At 50.4% G+C, this 18,491-nt stretch overlaps 1 protein-coding gene across 3 annotated transcripts in view; it reads left to right on the plus strand.

Annotated features, from left to right (window-relative positions):
* gripap1 (GRIP1 associated protein 1) overlaps positions 1 to 15,889 on the plus strand; it is a 22,870-nt gene extending 6,981 nt beyond the window's left edge. For all 3 annotated transcript variants that reach the window (XM_067240465.1, XM_067240466.1, XM_067240467.1), the window contains 12 exons: positions 160 to 255; positions 872 to 1,084; positions 1,327 to 1,440; positions 2,018 to 2,095; positions 2,761 to 2,856; positions 2,964 to 3,020; positions 3,130 to 3,229; positions 4,645 to 4,778; positions 5,702 to 5,818; positions 6,029 to 6,122; positions 12,644 to 12,837; positions 13,989 to 15,889. In XM_067240465.1, the coding sequence (XP_067096566.1) occupies positions 160 to 255; positions 872 to 1,084; positions 1,327 to 1,440; positions 2,018 to 2,095; positions 2,761 to 2,856; positions 2,964 to 3,020; positions 3,130 to 3,229; positions 4,645 to 4,778; positions 5,702 to 5,818; positions 6,029 to 6,122; positions 12,644 to 12,837; positions 13,989 to 14,069 (1,374 nt within the window). In that variant the 3' untranslated portion in view covers positions 14,070 to 15,889. The remainder of the gene's footprint in view (positions 1 to 159; positions 256 to 871; positions 1,085 to 1,326; positions 1,441 to 2,017; positions 2,096 to 2,760; positions 2,857 to 2,963; positions 3,021 to 3,129; positions 3,230 to 4,644; positions 4,779 to 5,701; positions 5,819 to 6,028; positions 6,123 to 12,643; positions 12,838 to 13,988) is intronic.
* Positions 15,890 to 18,491: the final 2,602 nt, after the last annotated feature.

Here is an 18,491-nt window from a genome sequence, read left to right on the forward strand (position 1 = left end):
GCCCCTACCCTGTCTCTCTGTCTCCTCCCATATGTCTCTCTCTCTGCCCCTACCCTGTCTCTCTGTCTCCTCCCATATGTCTCTCTTTCCTGTCATGTTCTCTTTCCCATCTGCCCCCCATCTCTCTCTCCACCCGGCTGTACTGCCACGTGTCTGCAGGAGTCCAGCTTTGCCAACAGAAAACTTCTAGAGCAGCTGACTGAGGAGGGGCAGGACAAAGACAGGCTACAGCGCGAGCTAGAGGACGCCAAAAAGGTACACAGACACACACACACACAGACACACACACACAAACACAGACACAAACACACACACACACACAGCGTGGCTGGTTATCAGAGCAAAGTGACCACCGCTGTGTGATTAACGTTGCGTTCTGAGGTAATATTAGGCGTTGTCTCAGGGACGGGTAGGGGCGGAGATTGGGGGGGGGGTCACCTTTTCACAGTGAACGACAGGTTTTCGAGACACGCAATACTAATGTAGTCTTAGCAGAGGACTTTATAAAACAAGTATCCCTTTTTCTGGGAGCTAAGCCAAAGAACAGCACAGTACAGCATAGAGCCATCAGTGGACTAGGGCTTTATTCTGTCCATTATTCTCCCCTCCCTCCCTCACACACACACACACACCTCCCCTCCCGCCCTCCCTCCCTCACACACTGCCCCCCCCCCTCCCTCACACACACCCACACCTCCCTCACCCCCCCCTCCCTCCCTCACCCCCCCCTCACATACACCCACACCTCCCCTCCCTCCCTCACCCCCCCCCTCTCTCACCCCCCCATCACACACACCTCCCCTCCCTCCCTCACCCACCCCCCTCCCATACCCCCCCCCCCCTCCCTCCCTCACACACACCCCCCCCCCAGACGGCGGAGAAGCGCAAGGCAATGCTGGACGAGCTGGCCATGGAGCTGAACCAGGAGAAGCACCGGCACAAGGAGGAGCTGAGCGACGTGCGGCTCCAGCAGGAGAAGGAGGTGCTGGGGGTGCGGGCGCGCTACGAGAAGGAGCTGCGGGGGCTCCACGAGGAGAAGAACCGCACCGAGGAGGAGATCCGGGGGCAGCTCCGGGAGGAGAAGGTAAGGAGGAGAGAGGGCGGGTGGGGGGGGGGGGGAATGATGAGTAGGGAAGAGAGGAGGGGGGAGAATGATGAAGAGGAAAGAGGGGGGTAGCTCTGGGAGGAGAAGGTGTGAAGGAGGAGAAAAGGGAGGATGCTCTGGGGGGGAGGTGAAGAGGGCAGCACCAGGAGAGGCTGGTAAAAGATGGTCTAGGAGGAGTCCGAGCACCTCCACTGGTGTGTGACTCCCCCCTCCTCCCCCAGGCCCGCTGCAGGGAACTGGAGGGCCTCCAGCAGAGTGTGGAGGAGCTGCAGGCCCAGGTCCAGGCCATGGAGGGGACCAAGGGCTGGTTTGAGCGCAGGCTGAAGGAGGCCGAGGTACGCCCACCACACACAAGCACACGTGTTTATTTCATGCGCGCACACACTCGTCTAAGAATTAGTACTGCCCCTCCCTGACATGCTCTCCACAAGGTGTCACTACATCCCTTTTCAACCTCACTGTCTCCCATGTGTTGTTGAATCGCTACTACTTCTTGAATGGTGTGTGTGTGTGTGTGTGTGTGTGTGTGTGTGTGTGTGTGTGTGTGTGTGTGTGTGTGTGTGTGTGTGTGTGTGTGTGTGTGTGTGTGTGTGTGTGTGTGTGTGTGTGTGTGTGTGTGTGTGTGTGTGTGTGTGTGTGTGTGTGTGTGTGTGTGTGTGTGTGTGTGTGTGTGTGTGTGTGTGTGTGTGTGTGTGTGTGTGTGTGTGTGTGTGTGTGTGTGTGTGTGTGTGTGTGTGTGTGTGTGTGTGTGTGTGTGTGGGGGAATGGGCCGGTGAAAGACAATCTGTAATCAGTTCTCCCAAGTAAGCGTCTTGGCTTGTGCTCGTCTACCGATCTTTACTCATTAGATCTCATCTTAGCAGTGACTACTGACATGGTTCTGGTTCTCACGTTCCTGTCTGTGCTTTGCAGGAGAACATGGAAAAGAACACACTAGAACACCAGGAGAACATTGAGAAGCTGCAGAAAGACCACGCTGTCCAGCTGGAGGTAGAGCCACACATCCATGCCCGGAAACACGCTACACACACACACAGGAACTCTCTAACATGTTTGCTGTGGTTACTCCAGCAGTGGAAGCCTGTGGGCTGTAATTGGTTTGGAGGGCTTCATCATAGGTGTGAGTGTGTCTCATTAACTCTGTGTGTGTGTGTGTGTGTGGACGCACTGTGCAGTACGGCCCTACTCCAAATAAGATCCTCTGTTCCAATTAGAGATGTTTTTGACTCTGTAGCGGTACTACGAGGTTAATTCTAAATTAAACTATTACACAGGATCAACCTAATATGTAAATCCCACTTCCACTGTAGATCATTCTATTATCAGGGTGTGGGAACACTAAGCTAATTATACTGAAGCTGTGGAGGAGAATGCTTCTCTCTGTCTGGAGGAATGTAGGGAGGAAGTAGAGTTGAATAAGTGTTAGTGAAAGAACAAAAACAACTCTGCTAATGACTTAAGTGAATCATTTTGTTTCCTGTTATCGGTCACTTAGTCTCTATCTCACCACCACTGCATATACGACTTAAGACAAGCAACGGCTCTTCCTCTGACTTGATTTGAGTCGATTTTGGGGCCTTGCTCAAGAGCACCGCGGTAGGATTTCAGATGCGGGAGGAGGCTGTTGGCTGGCTAACCCTAGCTGCTCTCCTCAGGAGAAGGAGGCCCACACAGACCAGGTGAGACAGCAGCTGACGGGCGTGGAGAAGGAGCGCGACGAGCACGACCACACCATCGGGAAGCTGAAACAGGTGCGATCTACACGCGGCGGCTTTACGCGGTGGGTTTGATGATTCGATCGCGACTTGGCGCTGTGTGTCTTCCTGTACCTTAACTGTGTGTGTGTGTGTGTTACCAGGAGATCAAAGACACTGTGGATGGCCAGAGGATCCTGGAGAAGAAGGGTAGTGCAGCAGTAAGTGCAACACACATCTACCAAACTGGAATGTGTGTGTTCTGCAGGAGTGGGTGTGTTCTGTGGTCGTGTGTCTGTTCCAAGCTGATGCGTGTGTGTGTGTGTTCAGCTGAAGGACCTAAAGAGACAGCTCCAGCTGGAGAGGAAGAGAGCTGATAAACTGCAGGAGCGTCTTCAGGAGATCCTCACCAACACCAAGACCAGGACAGGTGATCTCACACACACACACACACACACACACTGTCAGTTATACCCACTCCCACACTGTTGGGGGTATACTAGATATACAGGTGAACAGATGGTACCTCACCACCTGGACCTTGACCCAAAGGTGTGTGTGTGTGTGTGTCATGAAGTCCATGTGTGTGTTCCCGGGCAGTACCATAGGCGTCAGAACCTGGCTGATGTGGTACGAGCGGGGTCTGTGTAGGTGCGTGTATGTATTATGTATGGACACAGGAGCAGGCCCTGCCTGGCCGTCCCCAGGACGTCCTCTCATGTCTCTGCAGCGTGTTCACACGCACACGCATGAAACATTCATCCCAGGCCGGGCGGCGGAGCGCGCAGACGGGGCCCACATGAATAAGGCAGCGCCGTGAAAACTGTCACGTTTGCATGGCGTCGCACGCAGGACGCTACACCGCATGTAGAAACTGTAGATGTAGAGGTATTCACGTCACGGACATCAAAGAGATGATGGGGGGGGGGGGGGGTATTTAGAGGAGGGGGGGTGTATGGAGGGGGGGGGGGGTGGAAGGAGGAGGGGGCAAAACGCAGCACTCATGTAGGATGATGTAAGTGTATTTTCGATCCAACGTTTAAGCGCATCCACAGAGCAGAAGTTAGTGTGTCACGGTGTGTGTCGCGGTGTGTGTCACGGTGTGTGTCGCGGTGTGTGTCACGGTGTGTGTCGCGGTGTGTGTCGCGGTGTGTGTCGCGGTGTGTGTCGCGGTGTGTGTTTGTTACGTCAGTGTCTTCATCTCCAAGTCTGGTCCTCAAATCCACCATGGCACCAGTTCTCAGTCTCCACAGCACTGCACAATGCAGCGGCTGTTTCTTATTAATAAGAGTGGGTTTGTGTTCATTTGTGTGTGTGGTGTCCAAATAAAATGTATTCCAAAGGGAACACCCCCCCCCCCCCCCCCCCCCATCCCCAACACCACACACAGACACACACACACACACACACAGTCAAAGAGATGCAACCGTGTTAATATTTGATGCCCCCCTACCCTGGCTACTTAAAGAGTGTGTCCCAGCAATGCTGCAGCTGTGTGGGTCTTTGAGAGGGGAGGGGTGAGGGGAGGGGGTCCGAGCAGGCGTCCCCGGTACCCACCAGGCCCGGTCCGGCCCAGGCCCCCACTGATACTCTGCTCCATGGATAATTTAACTGACTCTGTAAATGTTTAATGGGCGTTCTGGAGAAAGTAGAAGATCAGACATTTTAAAGTAGGCTGCTTTATCTATGTCCTGTGGCTGGGGAAGGGGGGGGGCTCCCCCGCAGCTGCAGGCCTCGTCCAGGTCCTACTCGTGTGTGTGTGTGTGTGTGTGTGTTTACAATGGGGTGGTTACAGTACCTGGATACTTTCTATATTCAAAATAAACTAATAGTGTGTGTGTACAGGCCTGGAGGAGCTGGTGCTGTCAGAGATCAGCTCTCCCAGTCGGACCCAGCAGACAGGAGACAGCAGCAGTGTGTCGTCCTTCAGCTACAGGGAGATGATGAAGGAGGGGGCTGCACCTCAGACCTCCAACAAGGTACTGGACCACTGGCAACGACAAGCAGAGCCACATTCAGAAATACACACATGTAGACATCCAGCCCGAAGGAGAGAGCCTCCAGCAGCCTTCTGTGGGCCTCAGGGCAGATAGATTCCACCATGACAGGACTGAAATCAACATTTCAGAGACTTCCTCCTCCGTGTCTGTTGCGCTGGTTGGCAGCTGGAGCAGAAGCTCTCATCGTCTTAGACTCAGATCAGGGTCAGGGTCACGCCAGGCAGCTCTGAAGCTGGACGCTCTAGTTGTGGTTGGTGAGGAAGTGGGTTCTGAAGCAAGTGGACCCGGGGTGGGTGGACCCGGGCTGGGTGGACCCGGGCTGGGTGGACCCGGGCTGGGTGGACCCGGGGTGGGTGGACCCGGGGTGGGTGGACCCGGGGTGGGTGGACCCGGGCTGGGTGGACCCGGGTTGGGTGGAGTGCTGCTTGGTGAGGAGCAGCCAGGGTTGGAGCTGTTGGAGGCTGATGTGATGAGAGGCTGATGTGATGAGAGGCTGATGTGATGAGAGGCTGACCCTCCAGTGTCCACAGCTCTGACACACTGACAGCTCAACAGGGAGTTGACCTGCCTTGGCCTGCTTGTCTGTCCTCTCCCGTCTCTTCTCCTCTCCCTCTGTCTTTCTCCCGCTCGTTCTCTCTTCCTCCCCTGTACCTTTTCCGTTGTCTAAATATAACATGGTTACTATTGATAGAACGGCTTTAACGAGCAGATGTTTCTGCGGTGAATGGAAAGAGGAGAGAGAGAGAAACCAGATGACAATACAGATGGATGGCTAAAGGTTGAGGGAAACAAACACTGAATGATGTTGTGAATCAGCTGCTAGCTACTTCAGGCACATCAGCACTAGACAAATGGAGATGTTTGGACTGTTTTACCAACTGCTAATGTGTGTGTGTGTCCAGTCGAACACAGGCAGCCCCCAGTCCCAGCGGCCGGCAGACCTCTCGGATGACGAGGTCAGTGAGCTGTTCCAGAGACTGGCCGAGGTTCAGCAGGAGAAGTGGATGCTGGAGGAGAAGGTACGTACACACTCGCGTGTGTGTGTGTGTGAGAGTGTGAACATGTATTGTTGTGTGTGCGGGAGCCTGATGTGTGTGTGTGTGTGTGAGAGAGTGTGAACATGTATTGTTGTGTGTGCGGGAGCCTGATGTGTGTGTGTGTGTGTGTGAACATGTATTGTTGTGTGTGAGGGAGCCTGATGTGTGTGTGTGTGTGACCTGTCGCTCCAGGTGAAGCACCTCGAGGTGAGCTGTTCCTCCATGGCCGATGACATCTGTAAGAAGAGTGCCATCATCGAGACGTACGTCATGGACAGCAGGATAGGTATGGAACTCTTTCTTTCTTCCTCGCTCTTTTTTGTGTCTATTTTCTTTCTGTTTCTTTCACTCCCTATTTCATCTCTCTTCCTCTGATTGCCTCTCAGCATTGCTGCCAGTTTGTAGGGCACTGTCCTCCAGGTGTTTAACCCGTGTTGACCTGTGCTAGAGACCGCTGAGCTGGAGGCTACTTTAATTTGGGACTGGTTCTGTCTGTGCATGCCAGACAGGGAGATCAGAGCGTGTTCAACAGAGAACGCAGACAAAGATTAAGGCCAATCTACTTTTCATCCCATTAAAGCAGGGCAGAAAAATAGCAGAGACATGAAACAATATCGTACCAACAGATGTGATACACAAATAAACCCAAGCTCACGTCTGTTGCGTCCAAGCAGACAATTTATCTTATTCTATTATTACATAAGAACATGTCTCTCTGTCACGCTTTTACAAACTCTACTGAAACACTGGAGCGGTGCTTTTTATAGAAGGTCTATTTCAGTGTGTGGGGCTGGGGAGCTCAGATGGACCTGCAACACAGAAGCTCTGCTTCTGGAACACAGAAGCTCTGCTTCTCTGAAAGCAGACCAGTCTGAACACTTCTGATGATGGTGAGGTGTGGACCTAGATGCCTGATGATGGCGAGGTGTGGTACTGTTATGGTCTCTAAGACTGGGTAGATGCAGGGTGAGGGGGGGGGGGCGTGGCTAAGAGGATGAGAGGATTGGCTTGAGGCTGTGGCTGGGCTCATCTCCTCAGCGGGATGATCTGTTAGTGCTACATTTCTATTAGCCTCCCAGTCTCCTTTCTTATCTCCACGGAGGGTAGATTAGCTATAACATTAGCTCGAGTGATAGATGGAGCTCCATTATCACGCAGAACTGTGGGAGTAAGATCACACGCAGTCTGCTGGGAATGAGATCAGGCAGCTTTCTAGAGGATAGGAGAGGAGGGGCTGGAGGGCAGACCATTGCCCTGGTCTCCTAGCCTCCTCTGGTACCCTCCTCAGAGGCTGAGGGGCCTGGTGAGGGCTCCACTGTGCTCTGACGTAGGAGTGGTCTGATCCAGAACCGTCTGGAGAAACACCCGTCTGGCTCCGTTCCTCTGCATGAGCCGGTCCGAACCGATCTACTACAGAGATTGTTTTCTGACACACGCAAATGTAGACTCTCTCACACACGCGCTCATTCACACACACAAACCTCCCCTCTCCCGTGCTGGTCAGGTTGTCGTGACAACACCACTCTGCACTCTCGCTGTCAGAGCATGCTCTGGTGAGTCCCAGAAAAGGGAGAGCTAGTTTGGGTTCTCAGAGAACACATCCTTTCCCCCACCCCACGTTCTCAGCCTTCCACTCACGTTAGATCAGATCTGAACCTAATCCTGGGAGGCTCTCCCCTTCTCAGTGGAGGCCTGCAAGCCCTCCAAGGTTAGACCGGGAGGTCCGAGGGGCCTTTTAATAACTTTGTCAAGCTCCACAAGGAAAAGGGAGGAATGGTTAGTCTGAGACGTTGCTGAGTGGTCGATACACACTGTACACATGGCTACTTCGCGTCAGAGGACTTCTGGAGGTCATGGTGGATGAGTGGCATGATGTCGCCATTCATTCGCGGTGTCCGGCCGTACAGGGACCAGGCCCAGAGGCCCCATGGAGGGATCCAGTCGATGGCGTGCAGCCACCACACGCAGCGAGGCGGCGCCACCTCTCCCTGCAGAGGAGCGTGTGAAGACATGAGCGCCGCAGCGCCGGGCCAGCTTCCTGTGGGAAGCTCGGGCTCTGGTTGGGCTCCCAGTGCAACTTGAAATGACAATTCCTTCTACGTGACCTCCTTGAGTGGCAGCGACTGCAGAGCTATCATAGAGGAGCACTGAGCTGTCCTAGAGGAGCACTGAGCTGTCCTAGAGGAGCATTGGGCTGTCCTAGAGGAGCACTGAGCTGTCCTAGAGGAGCACTGAGCTGTCCTAGAGGAGCACTGAGCTGTCCTAGAGGAGCACTGAGCTGTCCTAGAGGAGCACTGAGCTGTCCTAGTGGAGCACTGAGCTGTCATAGAGGAGAACTGGGCTGTCCTAGAGGGGCACTGGGCTATCATAGAGGAGACCTGGGCTGTCCTAGAGGAGCACTGAGCTGTCCTAGAGGGGCACTGGGCTGTCCTAGAGGGGCACTGGGCTGTCATAGAGGAGCACTGAGCTGTCATAGTGGAGCACTGGGCTGTCCTAGAGGTGCACTGAGCTGTCATAGAGGGGCACTGAGCTGTCCTAGAGGAGAACTGAGCTGTCCTAGAGGAGCACTGAGCTGTCCTAGAGGAGCACTGAGCTGTCCTAGAGGAGCACTGAGTTGTCAGAGGAGAACTGGGCTGTCCTAGAGGGGCACTGGGCTATCATAGAGGAGCACTGGGCTGTCCTAGAGGAGCACTGAGCTGTCCTAGAGGAGCACTGAGCTGTCCTAGAGGAGCACCCTGAGGGGAGCCGGGTGTCTGCTAGCCCAGCCTAGTGTGGTGACCACAGCTGGCGGAGAGAGGGGCAGAGAGGGGACGGAGAGAAGTTGTTTGGAGAGGGCGTGTGGTTGCTGGGTGTGTTCTTTCCAGGTTTGTGTGGAGCTCATATCGGCCCTATGACATTTAGTCTGTGAGCTGAACATTTAGCTATAATCTAGGGAAGGATTCACATGAATATTTAACTGTAGATAATGCATAGCCTCCTGTCCCGCGTGCCTCCTCTCTCCCCTAACCTAGTTAGGAGGGAAGGATAGAGAGAGTGAAAGAGAGAACAGGAGAGAGGGAAGAGTCAGTAAACTGCCTGAACCCAGCAAACCTGTGCATCTTTCATGGTCGTCAGGAATTGCTTGTTCATTGGCAGAACAAGGCAGGAGGGGGTACGTGTGTGTGTGTGTGTGTGTGTGTGTGTGTGTGTGTGTGTGTGTGTGCGTGCGTGCGTGCCTGCGCATGTGCCTGGGTTGATGAGGAGGGGAGGTCATGTGAAACCTAATGTGGAGCCAGTTTGTCTTTCCAGGGACCTTATCTTCTTCCACTGTACTTGGTGCATGCAGGTACTTACTCTCTTACACACACACATACACACACACACACACAGGGTCTTGGTTGCTTGCTGTACCCTGTGACAGGAACACTGACTTTCTGGTGATTATTTCTCACAACCCCCAATTAGAGAGCTAGGAGGGCTGAGAGAGATGGGGGAGAGGGGGATGGAAGAGGGAAAGGAGAAAGCAGGGAATTACTTACCACCACCCTCTGAAAGAGACAAAGAGGAGAAGGTGGGAGAAGGAGAGAGAAAAAGGGGTAGAGAGACGAAGCATGTCAGAGAAAGATGTGTGTGTGTGTGTGTACGCTTCCCCCTGTTTTAATTTCATGACTGACTGATTCAACATTTAATGCCAGACCAGAGCCCGTTAAGAGTCCTCTCCTCTAATTGTAAATATTGGACTATAAAAGTTAGAAGGCCTCCTGTCCACAGGCTTGTCAGACAACAAAAAGTGTGCATAGAAAAACCAAGACAGTCTTTTAATGCCTTCTCAGCAGATGTATGTGGAGATGCAGGCTGAGTGTGTGTGTGTGTGTGTGTGTGTGTGTGTGTGTGTGTGTGTGTGTGTGTGTGTGTGTGTGTGTGTGTGTGTGTGTGTGTGTGTGTGTGTGTGTGTGTGTGTGTGTGTGTGTGTGTGGAGGGGGGTTGCTGGGTGCACATTGGTGCATTAATTCTTCTGCATTGCCATTCAGCTGTCCTACGTCACGTTTGTGTGTTTGTGGGCGTAAGGCATGAGTGATGACAGGGCAGGATCTCGGGACCATACACACACGTACATATTTGACAAGGCAGTGGGGTCGATGGTGGGTTAACATGTAGCGTGAACAGGTGCAGGGCTGCTTCTCCATCTCTCCCCTGATCATTCTGCACCAGGCTGTTGTAATCTACAGAGCTATCTGTACATGTATGAGGTGGGGTCTATAGATGTGTTTATGGGTAAAGGACAGAGACAAGGTTGGGGGGGGCTGCACTTATTGTAGCCATGTGTGAGTTCTGGGGGGGGGATTAGGTGAGAGGTGCAGTTATTGTAGGTGTGTTTGTGTGGGGTGCAGTCGTTATAGATGTGTGTTTGGGGGTGGAGGGTTATTGTAGATGTGTGTGTGTGTGTGGGGGGGGGGGGGGGGGGGGTTTAGCTAGATGAGAGCTGACATTAGCAGACTGTAAATGATTCAGGATGCAGACACGGCTGAATGAACCCAACACTCATCTTCAATAATGTAGAGGCTCCTCTCTTATCTCCCTCTCTCTCTTTCTGATTTCCCTTCCTCTTTTTGCTCCTTATCTCACACTTTCTCTCTCTTTTTGCTCCCTCTACTCCTCTCTGCCTCTCTCACACACACACACACACACACACACTGGATTGTGTGTGTCTGTAGCTTGTAGCAGATACAGTGTAGTGGCCTGTCGGTCATCACAGCTGTCTAATGGAAATGTAAACGGCGCACAGGCAGATAGTCAACACACACACACGCCGTTGACATATCCATCCAGATATAGCAAGCTCCCATTCAGTTTCACTCCACCACTCACCAAGTCAGGCTTGTCTTTTATACATGAGCCTCCACCACTGTCAGCCCGAACACAGCCAATCAGCATGCTCAGAGATGACACAGTGTTGGTCTAGCTCCCTGACTGGGAAATAAGACAGGTGGGTTTACAGAAAGTGATTTGTTGTCTTGATTGATTTCCATATTAACCTATCAGCTGTGATCACCAGTCCTATTGAGCACGCCCCTGACCCCAGACTGACAAGTGAGCCAGACATAAAAGAAAGCTGAGCGATCAGTCTGGTTTACTGGAAGCCAAGGATGGATGACGAGAGCGATGGAGTGAGAAAATGAAAGGAGAGGTAGAGTGAGAGATGGAAGGAGAGGTAGAGTGAGAGATGGAAGGAGAGGTAGAGTGAGAGATGGAAGCTGTACAGGAGAAGGCACTCAGACACACACATTCATAGAAGTGCATGCCAGGCACCATGCCAGGCAAGCACTCTCTCACATACATGCACGGCAGCTCTGCAGACACGTAAACACACACACGACCAGTCCGCACACGCAAACGGGTGTGTAGACACACACACAGGGTGGGTCTGCAGACCGAGACCTTACCTCATATGACTCCTCCCTGTGGAATCTGGTCTTAGAGAGAGGGGGGAACTCTTCCAGAAATAACCTGCCTTCCTCTGCATCAAATCCCTTCTCCGTCCCCCTCTCTCCATCCATCCATCCCTCGACTTGCCTCCCCTCCTTTCACCATCTCCTCCCTCTATCCCTCCCTCCCCCTGAATCAGCACAGTATAAATGATGGTGTCCCTACCCCATGACAGAGTCTTTAAAGCATCTAGAGGATTCTAATGATGGCAGTTCATTACTCTGTGGGTGTTGAGCGTTAGCGTAGCCACGCTAGCTGTCACAAGCTACTGAAGCACGGCCCTCCTCTTTCTCCTTTTCCTCCTACCATAGTAGAATGCTTCTCCTCTTCCCCCTCTTCCGCAGGGGACCTCCAGACCTGGAGGACTTCCCTGGGTTACCCAGAGAGAAAGCTAGGCCAGTCTGGAGCCCAGTCCAGGATGAGACAGCAGTTTTGCAGGCCTGGTGCTCATACCTGTGGTGTTGCATCTGTCCTGTCTGGCCCAGACATACTCTTGAGTCAGCGGCAGTAGAGTTAGGGTTGTTTTTCAAGAGTGTGTGTGTGTGTGTGTGTGTATTTAGCTGGTCACTGCCAGTGTTGCAGATGGCTTGTCTGATCTTCTTACTGGCACTTCTCTCAGTCTGAGTCCACCTAGATGAACCCAACCTTTCTTTCGTGCTCTCTCTCTCTCTCTCTCTCTCTCTCTCTCTCTCTCTCTCTCTCTCTCTCTCTCTCTCTCTCTCTATCCCTGCACCTCTCTTTCTGTCTTCTCTCCTCTCACTCTGTCTCTTTTTCTATTTGATATTGAATCATCCTTAATTCTGGATTAACTGGTGTGTGTGTGTGTGTGTGTGTGTGCACGCACTCTGTGGGTGTACATGTGTCTGTGTGTGAGTTCTTGGCTCCAGTGTTTGAGGGATGTGTTTGTGTAAGCAGATCTCTGTGTATAGTGGCTGGCCCCACAGACAGTGTAAAGTGAGAGGTGTGTGTCTGTCGATCAGGCTGTCAACAGAGCCCTTTACTACCTTGGCAGCACACACACATGCACACAGATGCCCTTTCCAAAGCTGGCAGCAGAGACAAGTCACAGCACCCCTGCTTGTGTCCTGAGGAAACCCCTCTCCAGTGAATTGACGTGTGACCTGACTCCTGCAGCATGGCTCCCTGGACTCATTAACACCACCTGGACATTCCTATTACTGTGCCTTTCCTAGGTTGTTATTCAGGTCTGATATGTAGGGAGATTATTGGTTGTTGTTTAAAGGTTTTGTCACAATAATGTGACAATATATCTTTATTTTGTCTCCTATACCCCATTCTCTCTCCTTCCTCTCCATCCCCTTCCTCTGTGTCTCCTCTCAGAGGGGGCTGGGGGGCCCGCGGGCCATGGGGGCCACGGGGGTCACGGTCACGGGGGGCCCCTGGTGGAGCGAGGGGGCCTGGGCTCTGTGCTCAGGGACCTGGTCAAGCCTGGGGACGAGAACCTGAGGGAGATGAACAAGAAGCTGCAGAACATGTTGGAGGAACAGCTGACCAAGAACATGCACCTACAGAAGGTACAGTACACTCACACACACACACACTCACACACACTCTCACACACACACACGGTATGCGTTTCTTGGCTGGAGCTAACATGCTGGAAGAACAGCTGACTAAAGAAGATAGATTTAAGGACAAAATGGGTGGGCTGTGTGTGTTTGTGTATTAGTGTGTGTGTGTGACATCAGAACACCTACACACACACCATACTTACTATTCATGTGAGGCCAAGACGTGGGAGGTCCCCATGTCCCATGATGCAGTGGGCTCTGAATCATGTGTCTCTGAGCATACTGCGGCAGGATATGATTACGTGTGTGTGTGTGTGTGTGTCAGCTTCATGTGTTGTCTTTGATTAGTGGATGCTATATGCAGTCACGCTTCAGAGTGTAAGACGAGACAGCCAGCCAAAGAGTATTTGTGTGTGTGTGTAGTAGTACACCTACAGAGGGTTGTAGGTTACACACACACACACAAATGTAACCTTGGTAGAATGGAGGAGACTCATGGCGAAGCTACCAGGCATTGGGCCCGGTATGCCCCAGGCAGAGGAAGGCTGCCAGCCTCATACTCCGCCTTCTCATCCCTCTTGTCATCTCTCCCTTCCCCATCTCCTCTCTCCCCTCACATTCTCTCTCCCCTCACATTCTCTCTTCCCTCACATTCTCTCTCCCCTCACATTCTCTCTCCCCTCACATTCTCTTTCTAGCTCATTGTCACTCATCCCCCAGCCTCCAGCCCCCTGCCCCCAGGGAATATTTATGATCCTGTGTTGGATTATGCCTGTTCCATGTCACATGAAGTAGCAGTATTTCTACCCAACAAAACTCATCCCACCCCCCCAGCCCACTCTCTCTCCAATAAGAAGCCAGGCATTGGGGAGCTCATGAATATTTAGTGTGCAATTGGGGGGTGGCCAGGCCAAGAACAAACAGGCCTGTTAAAATGTCATCTCGGCTGCAGAGCCACATACAACTCAGTACTTGCTCAGCCAGGTGGCTGGCCCCTCCCAGTCCACCTGCTCGTATTCACCCCCCCCTCCCCCTCCCGTCACTCCATTACCATCCACAACCTGGCTTTCTGATGATCTACCCATGAGGAACCCGGATCATTGTTGTCAAGCTATGAGGCCTTGACATTGTGTCCCCTCCCTCTTGTGTTTCAGGACCTGGAGGTCCTGTCTCAGGAGATCGTACGCCTCAGCAAAGAGACCAGTCCTGGGGCAGCTGCTCAGGCCTCGGGCTAAGTCTGACTCCTGCACACCTGGCCCTCTCTCCCCTGCGCCCTGGGCTGGGTGTAAACACTGGACCATGTCACCACCTCCCTCCAGCGTCTGATTGTCATCTCACCTGGCTCAACCTGTCTGTCGTCGGCCGGGCGCCTCCTTTCCCCCCTACCCCCTCCTCCCTCTCTCTGGCTGGCAGCATGAGAGGGCTGCGTGGATGGAGGGATGGATGAGAACTCTGTAGAGGACGGGGAGAGGGACGGATGAGGAGGATGGAGGAGAAGACGGGGTTAATGTTTGCTACTGCTTTACTACTGAATGTACTTTAAACACTGTCTTCTGGTTCTCTCTGCGACTTATATCTAATTGGCCCCATCTGTGGTCTAGACCCGTCCAACTCTGCCTCTGATTGGCTGCTATGCCTACAGCTCTGTTCACCTCTGGACAGATGGAAGCTTGGTTAGAAAGCAGCCTTCCCAGGAGAAGAGGAGAGGAAGGGAGAGTAGGAAGACATGACCTCCTGCAGTAAACCAGAGAACCTCCTCAGACAGAGGCTTGTGTGCAGTCTGTGGTTGGGTTTACCTGTGCTTGTGTTATAATATTTCACTTCTTGACGGCAACTTGTTTGTTCGGTTTGTATTAATCTTGTATGTTGGTGTGTGTGTGTGTGTGTGTGTATATATATATATATTATATATAAAAATGAATCAGCTGTAGCTATTTATACGTTCCTGAATGATTGAAATACAGTGAAATGATCGGAGGTCTATTGTAAAGAACTAAAGTGTGTCTGTCTCATGCAGGGTCAGCTGGGTGTGTTTGGGAGGAGAGAACACATAACCTTTCCCCTCCTCTCCTTCTCTTTCTCTCGCTTACTTGGTAGGTCTCTGCTGGTCTCTCTCTCTCTCTCTCTCTCTCTCTCTCTCTCTCTCTCTCTCTCTCTCTCTCTCTCTCTCTCTCTCTCACATTAGTGTAAATCTTGTGGCCAGCCCCTGCTGAATGCCCTGGTAGACCCCTTGTGTCTCTAATGGGTGACGTCATCTCCATCTCTACAGACCAGCAGTCGTCTACGGTTCTGTTCTACTTTTCTCTCCCTCTTCTCAGTATGCTCTCCCATTTTATTCTCCTTTCACCGTCTCTCTGTAGCTCTCTTTCTTCCTTCTTTTACGCCACTGAATAGGATCCATAGCAGTAGCGTTACGAGACCTCAGCACATTCAGATGGCACCTGAACCCCTCACAGGAACATGCTGGAACATGCTGGCATCTTACTTTGACTGATTTTAAGGACCAATCACCTCTATGGTTACAAATCGATTTACCTGTATCTGGGAAGAGGAGGATGATGATGTTTGTGTCAACTGAGTTTGCCAGATGTTGATTATATAATTTTGATGTAAAAAAAACTAAACAATAACTGTCTTTTTTTCTGATTAAGAATGTTTGCATTCCATACCTCAGATACTCTGGACCTGGTTAAAAACACATTATGAACACCATCATATACTGTTAATCTATTTAATCTAGTATTTGATCTAGGAACTTGAACCAGAGTATCTCATATTTAAACTGTCTGTGTCTTTATTGTCGCTTGCTTCTAATCTAAACCTAATCTGGGTCTAAGAATCCCTCTCAGTAGATAATGCTCATTGACATATCTCTTAATCTGTAGGTTTAATCTGGTCTGTGAAAACAGCTGCATGGCACATATCTACCTGGGTGAACAGGTCTTCTGTATATCCCATTCCTGTCCTATGATTATTTCTCAACATAATTTAACATTATTACACCTTTTATCTCAAGATGGAATATTATATGATGATTAAAATACTTCTAAACCAATGATTTGTAGCCTTTGCACAGTGTGCTGGTGTGTGTTTGAGCTCACATTATGCAGATGGAAACGTTTACCCAAAATATTTAAATACCTCGTCAGCCTTATTTAGATTATTAACATTGCTCAGATGTGTCTAGCTTTCATGTGTGTGTGTGAATGTTTGAGTGTGTGCATATTTCTGTTGATTTTAAAAGTAACAGGCTGGCAGACTATGTAACCACTTGGATCACTGATTTGGAATTTAGTCATGTTCGTGGTAAATAACTGTATGTGTACATTCTTACACTTGCACTTTTGCTATAGAGTCTGGGTATTGAGCTTTACTTAACAGTAGAGCTCCCTGTTGAGTTTCTACTTTGCTTGACCGTGTTTCAACTGCCAGAAGGAAGTTTTTAAGTGATCACCAGGTTTCACAGGTTTAACAATTTACCTGCCGCTTTTCATTCCAAGAGATTAACTTGTCTGTCCATTGGTCAACCTGTCTGTCTGTCAAACGTCTTGTCTGGCTGTACGGTTTCCATGACGTCATGCAGTGTCAATAAAGAACAGCTGGTATGTCAGTGTCCAACAGGTGTTTGGCTTTCGTTGAAAAACTACTAGTGTAGCTATTCTCCCCTCTCCTCTGATGTTTCTTTCTCGAAAGGTTGCAAAAAAAAAATATATATATGTTCTCTCCTTTCACTGTGTGGAAGAAAAAAAAAGTTTTGAAAGGTTGCATAAATATTTTCGAAAAACAACTTTCGAAAAGTGGAAAATATATTTTCGAAAAAAAGGTGTGATTTTTTTCTCAATGGGTTGCTAAAATATTTCCATAAAAAAGTTTCGAAAGGTTGGAATTTTTTCATCTCCCAAAAATCGTTCTAAAAAAGGTTTGTGTCATTGATGAGTACTTGAGGACTGGCTTTACTGTACTCTGTTTCACGCTTCTGATCTCCTTTAATTGTGGAAAAATAGTTTCGAAAAGACGAAAACATAATTTCGCGATTTTTTTTTTTCGATTCATGGGGTTCATGTGACCGACTATCCGCACTGACTAGGGAAAACCGGCATGTGCTTTTCGTGTTATCCACTCCAATAGTTCGAATATTGATTGGCTTCGATTGCAGGACTTATGGTCATCATTTGACACCCCTCTCGTGGTTTATTGCTTATATAATCTATCAGTCCCAGCACAAATACAGGGAAAACAAGACTGACGAAGTATTTGCTAACTGGTTGGTAGTGCTAGCTAGTCCTGTACGCTGGCTAGCTGGTAGGCCTACATTTGGTGGCGGTGCTTTGGAGAACTGGATATCAGCGACAGTAGAGCACATCGTCGCAGGCATAATGTACCATTTTGTTGACTTGGAGAAGCCTGTTCTGTTTTGCTTCAGACCTGACCCCCGGACCGGTAAATAGCTAACTTGTACAGCTGAGCTGACTACTGCTGTGTGGGACTACTGCTAACCAGTAGTAAGGGCGAAAATACCCAGGGTGTTGATATCACAGCCTGGAAACATAGCTAGCTCTAGCTACATAAGATGTTATCACCCTGGCCTGTGCCTGTGGCGTTTCTGCAGCCTTTTTTTTTTTGCTAGTTAGCGGTCTCCCGGAAGCTGGAAGTGACGTAGGTGACTGTGGCTAACTAGTTAGCTACCGTTAGCTTCACTTTTCGCCACAAAAACTTACAGAACCTTCCAGCCGACACAAGCAACGCTTTGGGGAACAAGACACACATTTTAGTGCAAACATTTTGGGACCAGTTAGGGTGGGTAAATAATAAAGAAATATTTATGAGAAAGATGTAGGTTGAGCATTACCAAAGGCATGCACACCCAATAAGAAAGAGGGATATTTCCCTCCCATCACTGTCTGCAGGCATATCACGTTGACCGCAGCCAAGGTTGAGTAGTTTATTAGATTATCCTTTTAAGTCTTTTGGAGAGAAAGCTGTGTCCTTTGTACTGCTTGTTATCTGAGGCACAGAACATGATGTGGCTTCCTCTCTTGCAGACAGCACTTGATAGAATGTAGTATTCTTTCAAAGTAGATTTACCATTCATAATCGTTTTTCTTCTGAGGCTCGTTTATATAGCCAGGCTGTTTGTGTGTCCAATGGGCAGAAAGGAGAACATCCTCCAGGTATAAACACTCTTCTGGTCTGCATCGGACACGAACACACAGGTTTACTGGAAGAGCACCAGAGGAAGAAAGTTGAAAGTGTGTAAGTAGGGCGTCCATAAAAGATTAAGACGAAGGTGAATGTGTTAAATGTTTTATAAGGAATAAAGAACACAGAGAGATTGCTGCTTGTGCCAGTCAGACAAGAATAAAGCGAGGGATGGAGCTGGGCCGGAAGGAGGAGAGTGAAGGGATGGAGGGATGATATTAGAGGAGTTGTTAGAGAGCCGTTTGGGCCATCAGAGAGAAGATGGAAAGGAAGCTCCACCAAAACATCCGGCCCTCCAAATGTAGAGGTGTTCTGGGGTCCTCTGTTCACCTAACACACAGACACACTCCAGAATAAATCATAGGTTCTCCCCAGATACAGACATCTGGACCGTGAACATACTATCCTCCATCACCTCAAGCATTCAGTCGTTAACAAAGACCTGCGAATTGAGAGAA

This window comes from Osmerus mordax, chromosome 7 (genome assembly GCF_038355195.1).
Source record: "Osmerus mordax isolate fOsmMor3 chromosome 7, fOsmMor3.pri, whole genome shotgun sequence".
In the NCBI taxonomy this organism is placed as follows: domain Eukaryota; kingdom Metazoa; phylum Chordata; class Actinopteri; order Osmeriformes; family Osmeridae; genus Osmerus; species Osmerus mordax.